Consider the following 14,901-nt stretch of genomic DNA (forward strand, 5'->3'; position numbering starts at 1 on the left):
CGGTAGGGATTAAGTGGATTCATCCGGTACGCCGGTGAGGTATAAGTGGACCTGCAGGGATTAAATGGACCTATCTGGGACGCCGATAGGGATTAAGTGGACCCATCAGGACGCTGATGGGGTATATAGGTGACCTACTTGGGACGCCAGTAGGGTATTTTGTGAAATCCTTTGAATTATGCACTGCTGTTAAAGTGTTATATGCATTTCAATCATTTGGATTGTGTTTAATTGTGCATTTCTGAAGGTGAAATTGTTATCTATAAATGCTAGTGCTCGCATTATTTTTTATTGACTTCCATTTTGAAAGTTTGTTTATATCTTTCATCGATGATTATTTTTAGGACTATGATGATCACTTACTGAGTAGCCAAACTCATCAAACTATGGTAAACATTTTTTCAAGATAACTACGGATTCATTTTGAGTGCTAGTCAAGATCAACCTTGGAAGATATTGTTGTTGTGCTAGCTTTCTTTTGTTACTTTGTAAGACCTCGCCACTGTAAATTTGTTCTATCAAGAGATGAATATATGTTTTGGATTGTCACATCTCAAGAATATCTGTATTGTAATTTCTTGTGGTGTGACAGGGCCACTCGAGCAACAACTACTACTGGTACTTTACAGGGACAAAGGTGATAGAGAAAGAGGCAAATTCAGAAGAAGATGCCAGTGATGATGGTGATGATTCTAATTCTGGATAATGATGATTGCAGAAATGAAGATGTCCTCTCTCCTTTTGTATTTCATCTTTATTACACCATCTTGCTTCGAACATTTGGATTTTGGATTTTGGAGTTTTTTCCTTTTTAGACTATTAGTTTTATACTTTCGTAAGTTTGTTAAAAGCTGAGTCTATGTGATTCTGGAATATGGGGAGTTGGAGACCACTACAATAATATACTATGGACCTTCTTACGTTTTTTTCACTAAATTTTCTACAATTTGGAGTTTTGAACATGTTTATTCTTAACATGCGAGATGTTTGTATGAAAAAAGTTAGTTACAATACATATAAATGCAAAAGATTACAAAATTAACACAAATATATGCATATATGTGCATTTGGACAACACCTATATACATATATCTGAAGGTTTTTCACTACACGGTGTCCGAGGTTCTAGGCACCGGCCTAGCCGCTCAGTTGTGCACAAATGCCAAAGGCTACAGGTTTTTAGACATCAACCTGAGTGACAGCCCTTCAAAACTTAGGTGAGTCACGGCATCAGCGATGCCTTATAGTCCACCCTAGACCATGCCAATCAGACAATCCGAACTACGCTCCCATTGGATCTATCACACCACTATAATCATAGTTGTACGTGCTCTCATAAGGTCTTTAAATGGCCACATAACACCAACATCTCCCACTTGGCCTTTGAAAGACTTACAAACTCTCCCTCACACACTCTCATCCCCCATTATAATCTTTCTCTCAAGCATACCTAACATGCCCTCTCCTATGCCTATTACATTACACATAACTTGGCAAACTCCTTCACCATCCATCCTTTTAGCAATCACTCTCCTAGGCCCACATCCACACTCAGGAAACCACACGGATCTCCTGGATTACAATCCATCCTTGGGCATCTCTCCGACCTCAACAAGGGATGACCCTCTGAAAATCCTTTTCGGTTGTGCTACATGCCCAGGGGTAAGGGTTTTAGATATGACTAGGGCCATAGACCCTTGGTCAATCAAAATACCACACACTCCCACTAAAGTGTATAATCCACTATAAATGTAAATGATATGGTCTCAAGCCCTTAAAGCCACAAACCCCAAGAAATAGCCAATACGTCCAACTCGGTGTACTCCTCTATCTGTAGAGTACACTGAATGTAAAGAAAAGGCCTTTGAATTCGATAATCAAAGCTGTGATCAGATCTCTTCATTATAAAGTATCTACCCATACGCTTCTTATGTATGCATAGGTGTTATATTGGTTTGAATCAGATTGAATAATAAATAACATCAGCTAGTATGATACCATTAGGGTCTTAATTATTTTTCAAAAGCAAAAAAAGCCAAAAAAGAAAAAGAAAAGGACAATGCCAATGGTTGCAGTAAAGAGGTTACTCAGTTCTATTTTTCATGGGTAGCAACTTAAAACAAAATTACAGGTAGTAGAGGAAAGTAAACAATTAGAGATCTTTTAATAGTCGATTGAACTAGGCAATAGGCATGGAATAACATTTATTGTAAGTGAAATAACTGTAGAATGATCTGACCAGGCAAGAGGAGTCCCTTCCACCACAGAGCAATAGCATGCCATCTGAGCGTGCGCTAACAGTTGCATACCTGAAAAAGAACAAGGTGTCAACATCCTGAAACATCCAGGTGGTAATGCAACTGAACTTAAAAACAGAAAAAATGACAGAATATAAAAGGAGTCAATAGAATGCTAGTTTAGTTTCATGTGTTAAGACAAGCATCTCAAAGTTTAGCTTCCATTCAATAAACCCAAGGAAAGACAAAATGAAAGCTAACAGAGTGAGGACAGAAGTAGAAATGCATTTACATTATGATTTGGGGCCATTTTTCTTTCCAAAACTGTCGCAAAATGTGCTTTAGCATTGTTGGAACAATATTCAAGATAGTGCAGCATTAAAATGCCACACTTTACGAGTGTGATTAAAACAGTGCCCCCAATTTTTATCCCACTTGAAAATGTGGCATTCAGTGTTCCCACCAATAACGAAATGACCAAAAAAAACATTAGTTGGTTTTGAAACCGGCCTCTATCGTAGCAAGTATTTTGAAGCAATACGAGGGAAATAAGTGCAGAAACAGTAGACTAACTAATGAATGCACAAATACTTGTACAGCTCACACAGATGTTCAAAGAATCACATTCTCAAGTAGAAACTAAATGCATACATTCTAGCAAACGGTCTGTCTCCTTCTGGGTTGAGCCTCTGCCATTGGTATGGTTTTTGTGTTGTATCTAAAACCCATGCATCAGACAGCACCCGTCTGCCTAAAAAAAGTGCTCCCCAAACAAACACTTGAGTTACCAGAGAACAAATGTCAAAGAGACAGAGGAAGGGGTGATGAACAATAAACAGGTGGGACATACACATATATATTTATATAAGAACCAAAATGACCCCTCACCGTCATTCCCACTGACAGCCACAAGGTACCGCTGAAATACCAGATCCATTGCGTGGCCATAACGGGGTCCTGGACCTGGGCCTTGAACCACCACTCTAAAAAGAGTAGTTACAATAAAAACCCATTGAAACACAAGAAGAAGAACTCAAAAATTGCAAGAAGAGGTGTTTGGTACCTGTGCCACCGAGACTTAGCGCTTGTGATATCAAGCACATAGATATCATCAGTGGAATGCCCTGCTGGCCCTATCCCTCCCTAATATTAAGAGTAGAGTAGATTAGAGAAATAAATCTAAGGCTCCTTCTCCACCTAGTCATTAAAGATAATTGTTGAACAAGTAAAAAGAAGAGATAAATAGCTATCATGGTAAAGAGGAGAGGAGGGCTTTTCACCTGGATGACGACCATGGTACCAACAGCAGCAGCTGCATGTGCTGCACGCGGAGATGGAGGTTCTCCTGAAGGCTGCAGCCTGCAGTTGTAGTTGTAGTGAAAAACATACTATATATTCATATAATAAAGAACTTAAATATATTTTGGAGAGAGCGAGAAAGGAGGACCTGGTCCATTTCCGAGTGAGGACATCATAGGAGTGAACTGAATTAGTAACACCAGCCAATCCTGCATCAAATCAAGAGAGACAGAACAATGAAAACAGTAGTCTGGAATCAAATTTTAGGCAGAACGAAAAGAGAAGGAAGTAAAGGAATAGGAGAAAAGGAAGGAGGAAAGGGATGACATACTTATGCCAGCACCAGTAGAGGACATCTCGATGGCAGTTGCTCCACCAAAGAGGATCAACCGAGGCCCAACATAATGATGGGAACCAGAACTAGAAGAAGAATTCGAAGGGGTAGAGACAGGGGTGAGAGTGTGACCACAGCGTGGGCCAGGGGAATCTTCATCCGTCTCCCAAGAGGTATCCACCACTCTGTAAGCGGATGCAGGGAGGGGAGCAGGACACAATCTCAGCTTTGATCCCATTCTTCACTACTTATTAACACAGACAGATGCAAATGATTTATAGCCCAACTGCCCAAAACTCCAACTCTATGGTGCCGATACTACACTTTGAAGTTGGTGGTGGTAGTGAGTCATGATCTCCTTCAATGATGGCCTTCAAAATCTTGAGTTACTGAAAATTTGGGAAAGTCAACATATCTGAACCAAATCAACTTCAGTTTCAGCTCTCCTTTAGTCAAATCCAAAGAGGAGAAGGTGAGGATATATGTTGTTGCTGCAGCCATGCCATGTTGGAGGAGATCTGAGTTGTGAGATGGATAGAATGAGATAAGATGGGATGGGGTCCAAGACTTTCCCCACGCAAATACGAATTAAAAAACAGAAAAACATGACGGTGTCAAATTGTATTTAACCTTGGGCATGTTGAAGCTTGGCATTCAAGTGTGGAGGACCAGCTTGAGCTTGTCTCAAGCTTTAATAAGCTAGCTTGAGCTAAACAATTAAATTAAAGAAAAGGGGTCTACTAGCTTGAGCTTGGTTCGGTTAAGGTTGTAAGTTTGATCTTGTCTTGACTTGGCTTGAACCCAAAAACAAGCCAAGTCAAACCATTAACCAGCTTGAGCTTGCTTCTCTCAGTTTATTTTCTTAACAAGCCCATAAACAAGCTAAGTCACGCTATAAACAAGCTTGAGCATGGCTTGGCTTGGATTGTTCATTTAAACAACAACATATGTCAACTTATATATTAAAAAAAAGGAGAAAAAACCATTTGCTTGACCAATATATTAAGCATAGTTTGTGTGTGTGTGTGTGCTTGTGCAGTTTTGATCCTTTTGAAGTAGAATTTATTCCCTATAATTATATTGATACGATTTCAAAATCTAGACCACAAATACTAAATTTCTTAGGATGCATGCATGAATGTATGCCATCACCATGCAATATGGACCCTCGATTTTAGTTTATTCAAGCATAGCTATCCAGATTTCTTTATAAAGATTTCAAAACCCATTCCTATAAACAAGGGACTCAAGCACATATGGGATTTGAATCCCTTAAGGGACGCACTTTCTCAAAACCATAGCTAGAGGAGCCCCAAAATTTAGGGATATGGGGCCTAAATATTACCCATATTGAGAACATACCTACTCACCCTAGCACCCAAGCCCAAAACACAACAGTAATAATAATAACAATATGAATCCCAAGTTAACAATTATCAAAAAAAATAATAATAACAATATGCATCCTAGAAGTGTCTAAGAAAACCCCAACCCATCAGTGAACACAAACCATCAATTTTTTTGTGGTCAACTAGGGGTGTTAGAGAACTCAAATTCAGTTTAAAAAATAAAACTATTCATTTAATGATGATGAGGCAATTTGCAAAATTTTAGGTCAAACAAGTCCCTTACAGGTCTTAAGCTAACACCATTTTTTAACACATGCCACTTTCAAGAGACTTGGCCCGTTCAAAATTAATATAGAACAAGCACCTAGTACTTGAGGGGAATGGAATGTCGACCACATAGCACACAATCAGTGAATACAAGGGGCAAATGACTGGTCAAGGAATAAAACTCGGGCAATTTTTCTATAAGGCAGTAACAGCTTATGTGTTTGAACTGACTACGACTTGCTACTTCATGGAGATAGCTCCATGGATTCAAGAGAAGAAAGGCCAGGAACCGGATCTTTATTAGAATGAATATTCAGCTGAAGAGGAATGTGATAGCTTGGAGCAATGTCAATTCATATTGGATTACTTGTTCCTTAGTAGTTGGATCTCTCACCAATCCTGTTTTGGCTCTTCGGCTCTTCGTTCTTGGGCACCTGATCAACACCAGCAAAAACATACCTAAACAAGGTCCCTTGTGCCAGAGGGCATCCATTGATCTACAATGGATGCCCTGACAACAAAACCATTTTCTAGGTTTTCTTCCCAACTCTTTTCACAATACTGTTCATCAAATCCAAGGGACTGTGTATGCAAGATTTGGGCTTGGACAAATGTCTCTAAGGCCCTCAAAAAACGATCTAGGACAGACAGTATAGGGGTCCCCCCTATGGCTTACCAAATCTTTTTCGATATCGTGGAAACTCCCCCATAAGATCCTAAAGCTCCTAAAATCAATTTTTGATAATCCTGCCTCAAAAACTGTCATCTGCCAAATTGCAATACAAGTGCTCTCTCTCTCTCTCTCTCTCTCTCTCTCTCTCTCAAACAAGTCCCCAACAAATCATTCATTAATCATTATCAGGAATAATTTTATTGAAACAGTGAATCATCATCCAAACAGGTTCTAAAAGAGTTAGTCTAAAATAGAGAGAATTCCCAATTAAAGAAGGAAAAGGAAGATCAGGAAAGATTTCACCATTGAGCATGGTTGGTTTGGAGCTCTATTTTTAGCGCATAGCTTCTTCAAATTTTCAGACTTAAACATTTAGATACTAATTTAATTTAAAATATTGTTTGTAATTTCATTGGTTACAAACCGTCTGTAGACTGGTCATGCATAAAAATAGAAAAACTAACTTATGCAACTTCTCATAGAGTTTGATGGTTTAACCGCAACAGAATAGCACATCATAAAGAACTTCTGACCATGTCACTATTCTTGAATGTTGATATACCAACTTGAAGCCTCTGGAATCATATAAAAAATAATAATGCCTATGGATATATAACTAGAACTCGTGTTGTATGCATGCTGATTGTATGTTTACAGCTACACCATAGGTGACTCTTGATAAATAGACCATCTCAGACAAGTGCTGATAGTGTAAAAGAATATTTTTGCCATAGTGTCCAACTTGATAAGTTCAAGCAAGATCGACGAAAAAAAGCATCCAGTGGAGAGAAACACTCAATTCACATGTTTATGGTAATTCAATCGATGAAAAGGATAAAAAACATAAGCTGAAAGCTAATTGACATTAACACAGGAACGAAAGAAAATAACAGTCCTTACTATATTGTGATTTGAGGCCCCTGAGTCTGTTGAGAGATTTGGAGTATAAGAGGAGCCTTAGCTAAGACCCAAAGAGACCCTTTGCTAGGGTTTTGGTGCGCGCTGTTGAGAGAGAGGGAGATGACCCCTTTCTAGCGTTTTGGATGAGGACACCGTTTTGCTAGGTGAGAGAGAAAACCCCTCGTGCTTGGTAATAATCCCCTCTGGAGAGAAGAGTGTTGGACTGAGCGCCTACTTTTTCGTTACAACGTTCCAGGAATTGGGTTGGGGCTTTTGGCAGCTGACGTCGGGTATTCAATTTCTTGTATATTTATAAACAAATAAGGAAGAAAGATTAAAAAAAACAAAAAAAAATTTAAGAGATTGAATGGTTTTCTTGGCACTTACCCCATGCGAGGCACGGCCAGGTACGCAACGATAGAGGAATAGCATGCGGTAAATCTCGGTTAAATCCGGTTACAGTTGGTTTCGGTTTTGGGTAATTTTGATGATTGAGTTGTATTTAAAAAAATATATATCAATTTTTAAAATAAAGAATTTGTTTTGTAATGTATGTTTTAATATTCTTTACGTTATGATAAAGAATATTAAAAAACCGGTCGGTTCAATCGGTTTAACTAGACAAATCTTAGGAGGTCAAAAAAGTTTTAAAAAATAAAAAACAAAAAAAATCTAAAAGCATAATTAAACAAACCACATCCAAATAAAATTAAAAACTAGTGAAAAAATGGATTTTAAAAAATCGGTTTGTGCTTCGGGTATTTTAAAAAAATAAAAAAAATAAAAAAATATAAAATTAAATATTAATGACCAAAACACTTGTCAATCTTTGCCAAAATGATGTAAAACATTGAAATAATGCATTTCAAATAAATCCCTAATTTTTTGAGATTTTATATATATATTTTTAAAATACCAGTCCAGATCACTAAAACCGACCCAAACTAGCCAGTGACCGATTTCAATCTAACCAAGCAGTTTTAATTTAAAGTGCTTGATTTTGCAAACATTGGCACAACCTTAAGGATTGGGAGAGGGAAACACAGGGTAAGGCCTACTTAAGGTCCTCGACCTTAAACCATGAAGTAAAACACACATTCAAACCCACTTGAAAAATAATTATGGTTTTTGTAAAGGGTGTGGTTTGTATAGAGCTTAGGCTTTGAACAATCAAATTAGAGCCTATCTTCAAATAGTTTTGACAATTGTGGTTTCAATACGTAAAATCTATATGATAGCCTTAAAATGTAATTTTATCTCTATTTATAAACTTTAAAGCTTAAAAAATAGTGTAGATCGACAAATATATGAGAATTTGAAAATCTTGAAAATTGACATTCCAAAAATGCATTACAAAATATTCTATTTCCAAAACTTGAAATCCATTTTTCTCTCGTGTCCATGTATCTTGATGTCGAGATGATCAATTTCAGGATATTTGGGCATAAAAACAACCTCTTTTAATAAAAATTTTGAGGTAGGCTCTTATTTCTCTTTTGTAGATATCTAGGAAAATTATCAAAACTCTCATTGGAGTTTTTTAGAAAAATTCAAAAAATATAAAAAATATTTTAAAGTTATAGATGTTGTTGAAGCAAAAGTCAACAAGGCTTAAGACTACTATCCTCTTTTATTTCTCTCCCAATGCAAGCTTCTTTTACTTTTCAACAAAAATAGTAATAGGTGATGCGATTACTCAAAGGGCAGGCGAGAGCGCCATGGAGATTTTTTTTTTTTTTTGGGTAATTCAATGGGAAAGCAGGCTGCTACTTAGTTTTTCAATAGATTTGTGTGTTATATTTTTTTCAATAGATTAGAAAGTTACATTTTGGAGGTGTCAACAATAGGAATGGATACAACATTTTTCAATAGATTAGGTAGTTACATTTTGGAGGTGTCAACAGTAGAAATGGATATCACAATATGATAACTGGGTGTGTGATGCTACCACCCCGACCCCAGCCCGTCAAAGGCCTCAAGCTTGGCAATACTACCGGCAAGGCCGATGCCATTGTCTTTTTTCTTGACAAATGTTCAAAACTTTTATTGATGACTAATTAAACGAGATTACATCATTAGAGATCAAAAGCGACGGCAACAAAGCACCTCCCTTAGCCATAGAGTCAGCTAGTGAGTTTGCTTCTCGGTAAACATGAGAGAAAGAAAAATAAAAAAGGTTCGACCAGGTCCATGATTTGCAACCAAAGAGAACGGAGCTCCCATGGAACCCGCTGTTCTTTTTTGCACCACTTAATTACATTCAAAAAATCCCCTTCAACCCAAACATTCGTTCTCAAATTCTTCTCAAACAAAATTCTCACCCCACACAAAAAAACACTTAATTCAGCATAATTTGTTGTTTTGACCCCAATCAAACCAGCAAATGAGAGAATTATAGAACCCAAGGAATCACGTACTACACCACCAATTCCAACAATACTTGGGTTTTCCAGAGAACTCCCATCAAAGTTAAGTTTAATACATCCAGTGGAAGGAGCAGTCAAAAAACATCGTGGTCTACTACGAGCACACCCAAGGAGAAAGGGCTTGCTAAGGTTTGCCGTTACAACAACTTTTGGAATCCCCAACCATTCTTTTGTTACAGACAACCATAACCAAATCGAGTGCTTGATGTTTGTTAAACGTTTCTCAAAGGGTAGGGAGTTACGTTCAAAGGTTCTTCTATTCCTCTCCTTCCAGATTTCCCAAAGGATGACACCTTTTGAGATTTTCCAAATTAATTTACCTATCACAGCCAAATGTGAGATAGAAAATTGAGAAATACTCCCTTCAACAGATTGAGAAAGCGCCATAAACCCCAAAAGTGCCAAACAACCAGTTCCAAATTCGTGCTGTAAAGGAACAGTGAATAAGCAAGTGTGCACCCGACTCTCCATCAGCTTTACACAATAAACAGACATTAGGTAAGATTTTTCCCTTTTTTATTAAGTTGTCAATGAAAATCTTATTCAGATATGCAAGCCAAATAAAACCTTGCACCTTATGCGGGATATGCCGCTTCCAAATTTGTAATAGTTTTGGTTTAGACCATCTTAGCCTATCGTAAAACATGAGGTTGTAACACCATTTAACAGAGAACATCCCATCACTTTCGATCTCCCAAATAATTTCATCATCTGCATTAACCGCAACATAAGTTTTATCCAAAGTTTCCATTAAAAAGCACCATTGGGAAAGAAGGGCATTGCTCAACCAACCATAAGATAGAGAAATATTCCAAGAATTTTGCGTGCCCTTCTTTCTAGAGCATTACTAACTATCAAATTGGGCTGGGTAACCAATCCATAAAGGTCAGGAAATGCTACTTTCAAAGAGTACTCCCCTATCAATTTATGGTGTCATAAAGATACTTGACTGCCACAACCAATATTCCACCTTGAATATCCCGAAACAATTGGCCTACATCTGTAGATAGCCTTTTAAACCTGTGACATCTCCCTCCCATGTCCATTACCTAACCACATTCGGAATCTATTTATCCCATATTTAGCCAAAAGTACTTTAAACCAAAGATGAGTTTTGAACTGTAAACTTTGCCACCACCATTTATATAAAAGTGCATGGTTAAACACCCTTATCCTTCGTATACCCAAACCTCCTTCTTTATTCGGCGTATAAACCCTATCGCACCTTAGCAAGTGGAACTTCTTCACATCAATATTAGAACCCCACAAGAAGTCCCACATCATTTTTTTTAATTTTCGTGCAACTGAAGCAGACATATTTATCAGAGACATTTGATAGACTAGGAGATTGGTTAGACAGGATCTCAGCAATGTGACCCTTCCACCAAATGAGAGGTATTTGTGCTTCCAGATATCTAATTTAATTTGAACTCTTTCAAGCACAATATCCCAGACCATGGAGATTATTTCGTATTTTTGATGGAATAGGAATATGTGAGTTCTAAAATACAACATCCTTTTAATTTTCTAAGAACAGTTTACATCAAAATTATATACATGATGAAATTTGAAATTTGAAGGTGCACCTTACCTCTACACTGACGGATGTATGCAAATAGCCCTTTTGTTTTGTCCATCATTCTTTATTCTAATTTTACTCCGACTCCAAAGACTGAAAATCCAAAGTGACAAATGACTTCGGATTTTCAATATATGTAGTCATATTGATTTTATTTTAAAGCCATTTTTAGGGAAAAAATTAAGTCAATCCGTTTGGCTCATTGGATTTAGATTTTCAGGAATAACTTTTCCTTAAAAAGTTGGATCAATCGTGTTTGATTCACTTAGAATTGACATTTCCGTTGGAATTGAAATTTTCGTGGGATTCCTGAATACTCATTTTAAGCCTAAATTTTAGAAATCTCAATTCCACCAAAATAGGTGGAAGTGACATATCATGGAAATGATCCATTTTGTTGCTGAAGAATAATGAGAGAAAACATATTAAAATTTTAGAGAGGGAAATTATATCAAATTTTAGAGAGAGAAAGTATATAAAATTTTTTAGAGATAAAATATACAAAAAAATTTGGAGAGAGAAACTATCTCAAATTTTTAGAGAGAGAACTGTCTCAAATTTAAAGTTTTAGGGAGACCATATTAAAATTTTATAGAGAAAAAGTATCTTAGAATTTTAAAGAGAGAAACTACATCAATTTTTAGAGAGAAACTACTTAAAAAAAATTTAGAGAGAAATATCTCAAAACATTTAGAGATAAATTATCTTAAATTTTAAATTTTACAGAGAGAACATATTAAAATTTAAGAGATTAGTAACTATATCAAATTTTCGATAGAGAAACTACCAAAAAATTTATAGAGAGAGAAACTATCTCAATTTTTAAGTTTTAGAGAGAAAAAATATCTTAAAACTTTAGAGAGAGAAGCTATATCAAATTTTAGATAGAGAAAATACTTAAAATGTTTAGAGAGAGAAACTATTTAAAAAAAATAGATAGAGAAACTATATCAAATTCTAAATTTTAGATAGAGAAGGTATATTAAAATTTTTGAGAGAAAAACTAGTTGAAAATTTTAGAGAGAGAAACTATCTTAAATTTTAAGTTTTACCGAGAGAACATTCTTAAAACTTTAGAGAGAGAAACCCCATCAAATTTTAAATAGAGAAAGTACTTCAAATTTTTAAATGGCTGTCCATTTTCAATTTTGAGATAATCCTAAGAATTTTTTACACCAAAATTACATATTATGATAAAATTAGGAGGTGCGTCTTAATTGGATGGTTTAAGGTTGCAACCTTATAGAAACCACACCCATTAAGTTAAAATTTAAATAAGGACGTGGTTAGCATAAGGCCAAGCCCACACAAGTAGAAATGCGAGCTTGGCAATAAATATATTTTTTAAATATAATTTGATCCTAATTATTAGCATATATATAATATTTAACATGGAGATCATGAATATGAAAAAAATAAACAAAATTTGAAAACTATAAATATTGTACAATTTCTGATACTTAAATTCTTTTTATTTTTCATAGTCATATGTCTCGATGTCAAGATGATCAATCAAAGGGTTTTTCAACATTAAAACTATCTTTTCCTATGGATATTTTAGGGGCATCCGTAGTTCTACATTATAAGGTAATGTCCTTATATAAACTTTTTCCTTTGAATAATAATGGAGTTAATTAACAAGGATCACCCTCTTTCCTCATCTATGTATTAATCTATTAATCTATTTTATTTATTTATATATAAAACGAGAGGTTGGTCCCTTTTATTGTTATGATAAGGTGTCAACCTCATACCATAGAAAAGTAAGGTGCACCTAAAAAATCCATTAAGAAGGTTTTTCCTGTACTGTAAAACCCTCATATCGTTCATCTCAATCTTGAGATTCATAACTATATAAAAAGATGATATTTAGTTCTAAAAATAGTTTATCGTCTAACACATTATATGAAGGGAAAGGTTTCTATACTTCCCCTACAGCATAGAAGATCTATGCTTCCTCTACCATCCAGCCATCTAATTTTGATCAAGAGAGTCACTCACCGTTCGATCTTAGATCCGACGTTTCAAAGTATTTTATTTTTAGTTTTTTTTTATATACAAATTGTATGAGTATGAAATTTGGTACATGTCATCTTCTCATTAGGGTGAACCTATAAAAAATATTAAAAATAATTTTTCGATAAATATAATGACCAAAATACCCCTTGAAACTTCTAGGGGTATTTTGGTCACTTAATTTTACTAGAAATATTTTTTTATGTTCTTTTGCTAGTGCAAGTTTAATAGAGGATTGGACATCCAAAATTTGGTGTCAAAATAGTTTATAGAAAAAATATTAAAAATACAATTGGATAAAGGGAAATATATAAGTTTTATGCAGTAGGGTAAGCATAGAAAGCTTGCCCTTTTATGAACTGTCTATTTTCAAAATTTTCAAATATTCATAGATCTACTTGATCGTCACTATTTGTGGAATTACAAAAAAACATTGAGGGCTTGCGCTTCAGCAGTTCCGATGGTTATGTTTTCATGCAATATTAAAAGGTAATAATCACATTCGGGTGAAAAAATAAGAATAAAGAAGGTGCTGAGAGAAGAAGCTCCCATGCAAACACGAACTCCCATCATCCTCCCCTGATTCTCTTAGCCATTGCCATTATGCTTACCGGCCATTTCCTGACGAAGCCAATAACGCTTCTCTCCACAAACTCGCATTTTTTTATCTGTACACTTCTATCAGACTTCCCATTACTGTAGTCAACCCAGTGCTTCAAAAAGCGCTAGGCAGCGCCTAAGCAAGTCATCAATCATGAAAGACAAGTTCATGCTTATGCAGTCAAGTGTGGGTATGATCTCAATATACAAGTAGAAACCGCTCTTCTTTCATTGTATGCAGAATGTGGGTTGCCTAGATTTTGCCATGGAACTCTTTAGTAAGATGATTGAACCCGATATTGTTTCTTGGACGGCCTTGATTTCAGCTCATGTTAAGCTCGATCATAACCAAGACGCCCTCATTTGGCTTGTAAAGATGGTGCGTGAAGGCACAAAACCAAACCAGTTCACTCTTGCCAGTGCTCTCACAGCCTCTACCAAACTGACGGCCATGGAAACAGGCAAGCTGATCCATGCCCAAATCATAAAAACAGGGGTTCAAACTGATTCCTTTATAGCCAGCAGTCTCCTAGACAATATATTCGAAATGTGGAAGCCTAAAAAAGGCAGTTTCTTGCTTTGAAGAAGCACCAAAGGGGAACATTGTTATATGGAACTCTATTCTCGCAGGTCAAGCTTGACATGAGACTGGTGAGGAGGTTTTGGGCCTTTGTTAGAGGATGATAGAATGTGGCATGACCATGTATCTTTTCTCACAGTTCTATTAGGTTGCAGCCATGGCAAGCTGGTTGACGAAACCATGTTTTGGTTTAGGCGAATGAACATGGAATATGGTATTGTTCCCAAGGAGGAGCACTATGCGTGTGTTGTTGATGCCCTAGGGCGAGCTGAAATGCTCAGCAAAGGAGTAAAATTTGTTGGGTCGATGTCATTTGGCCCAGGGCTTGGGGTTTTAAGGTCATTGCTCAGCTCCTGCAAAACTCAGGTTGCATTGCTCTAGGTTTGGCAGTCGCAGCAAGAATCATGAAGTTAGAACCTCACGACCCTGAAACACTTGTGCTTCTGTCAAACCTGTATGCCAGCCATGGGAGGTGGGAGGAAGCAGAGTGGGTGAGGGAAGTAATTGGGAAGACATGGATGATGAGGTAGGAAGCTGGGCAGAGCTGGATTCAGACTTAAGTTTAGCTGATTGGGAAGATGGATTATCTAAGTATAGCTGAATGGAAAGACGGATTGAGACTAAGTTCTTTCACAAATTTG

At 36.5% G+C, this 14,901-nt stretch overlaps 1 protein-coding gene across 25 annotated transcripts in view; it reads right to left on the bottom strand.

The window, feature by feature from the left end:
* BSL1 (BRI1 suppressor 1 (BSU1)-like 1) overlaps window positions 1-7,333 on the bottom strand; it is a 41,008-nt gene extending 33,675 nt beyond the window's left edge. For 13 of the 25 annotated variants that reach the window (XR_016052149.1, XR_016052152.1, XR_016052150.1 and 10 more), the window contains exons 1-8: window positions 7,060-7,333; window positions 3,868-4,388; window positions 3,685-3,745; window positions 3,518-3,596; window positions 3,301-3,380; window positions 3,126-3,220; window positions 2,889-2,988; window positions 2,240-2,309 (exon numbers count right to left, since the gene is read on the bottom strand). Coding sequence is in view for 12 of the 25 variants with exons in the window: in XM_088862140.1 (XP_088718266.1) it covers window positions 2,240-2,309; window positions 2,889-2,988; window positions 3,126-3,220; window positions 3,301-3,380; window positions 3,518-3,596; window positions 3,685-3,745; window positions 3,868-4,108 (726 nt within the window). In the remaining 13 variants the exon portion in view is untranslated. Of the gene's footprint in view, window positions 1-2,239; window positions 2,310-2,888; window positions 3,016-3,125; window positions 3,221-3,300; window positions 3,381-3,517; window positions 3,597-3,684; window positions 3,746-3,867; window positions 4,389-7,059 lie in introns of those variants that run through there. The other 12 variants (XM_088862138.1, XM_088862130.1, XM_088862133.1 and 9 more) reach the window with 5 other exon arrangements.
* Between the last annotated feature and the right edge of the window lie 7,568 nt (window positions 7,334-14,901).

This window comes from Amborella trichopoda, chromosome 3 (assembly GCF_054954075.1).
Source record: "Amborella trichopoda isolate Santa Cruz 75 chromosome 3, AtrichopodaSantaCruz75HAP2 v2.0, whole genome shotgun sequence".
Classification (NCBI taxonomy): domain Eukaryota; kingdom Viridiplantae; phylum Streptophyta; class Magnoliopsida; order Amborellales; family Amborellaceae; genus Amborella; species Amborella trichopoda.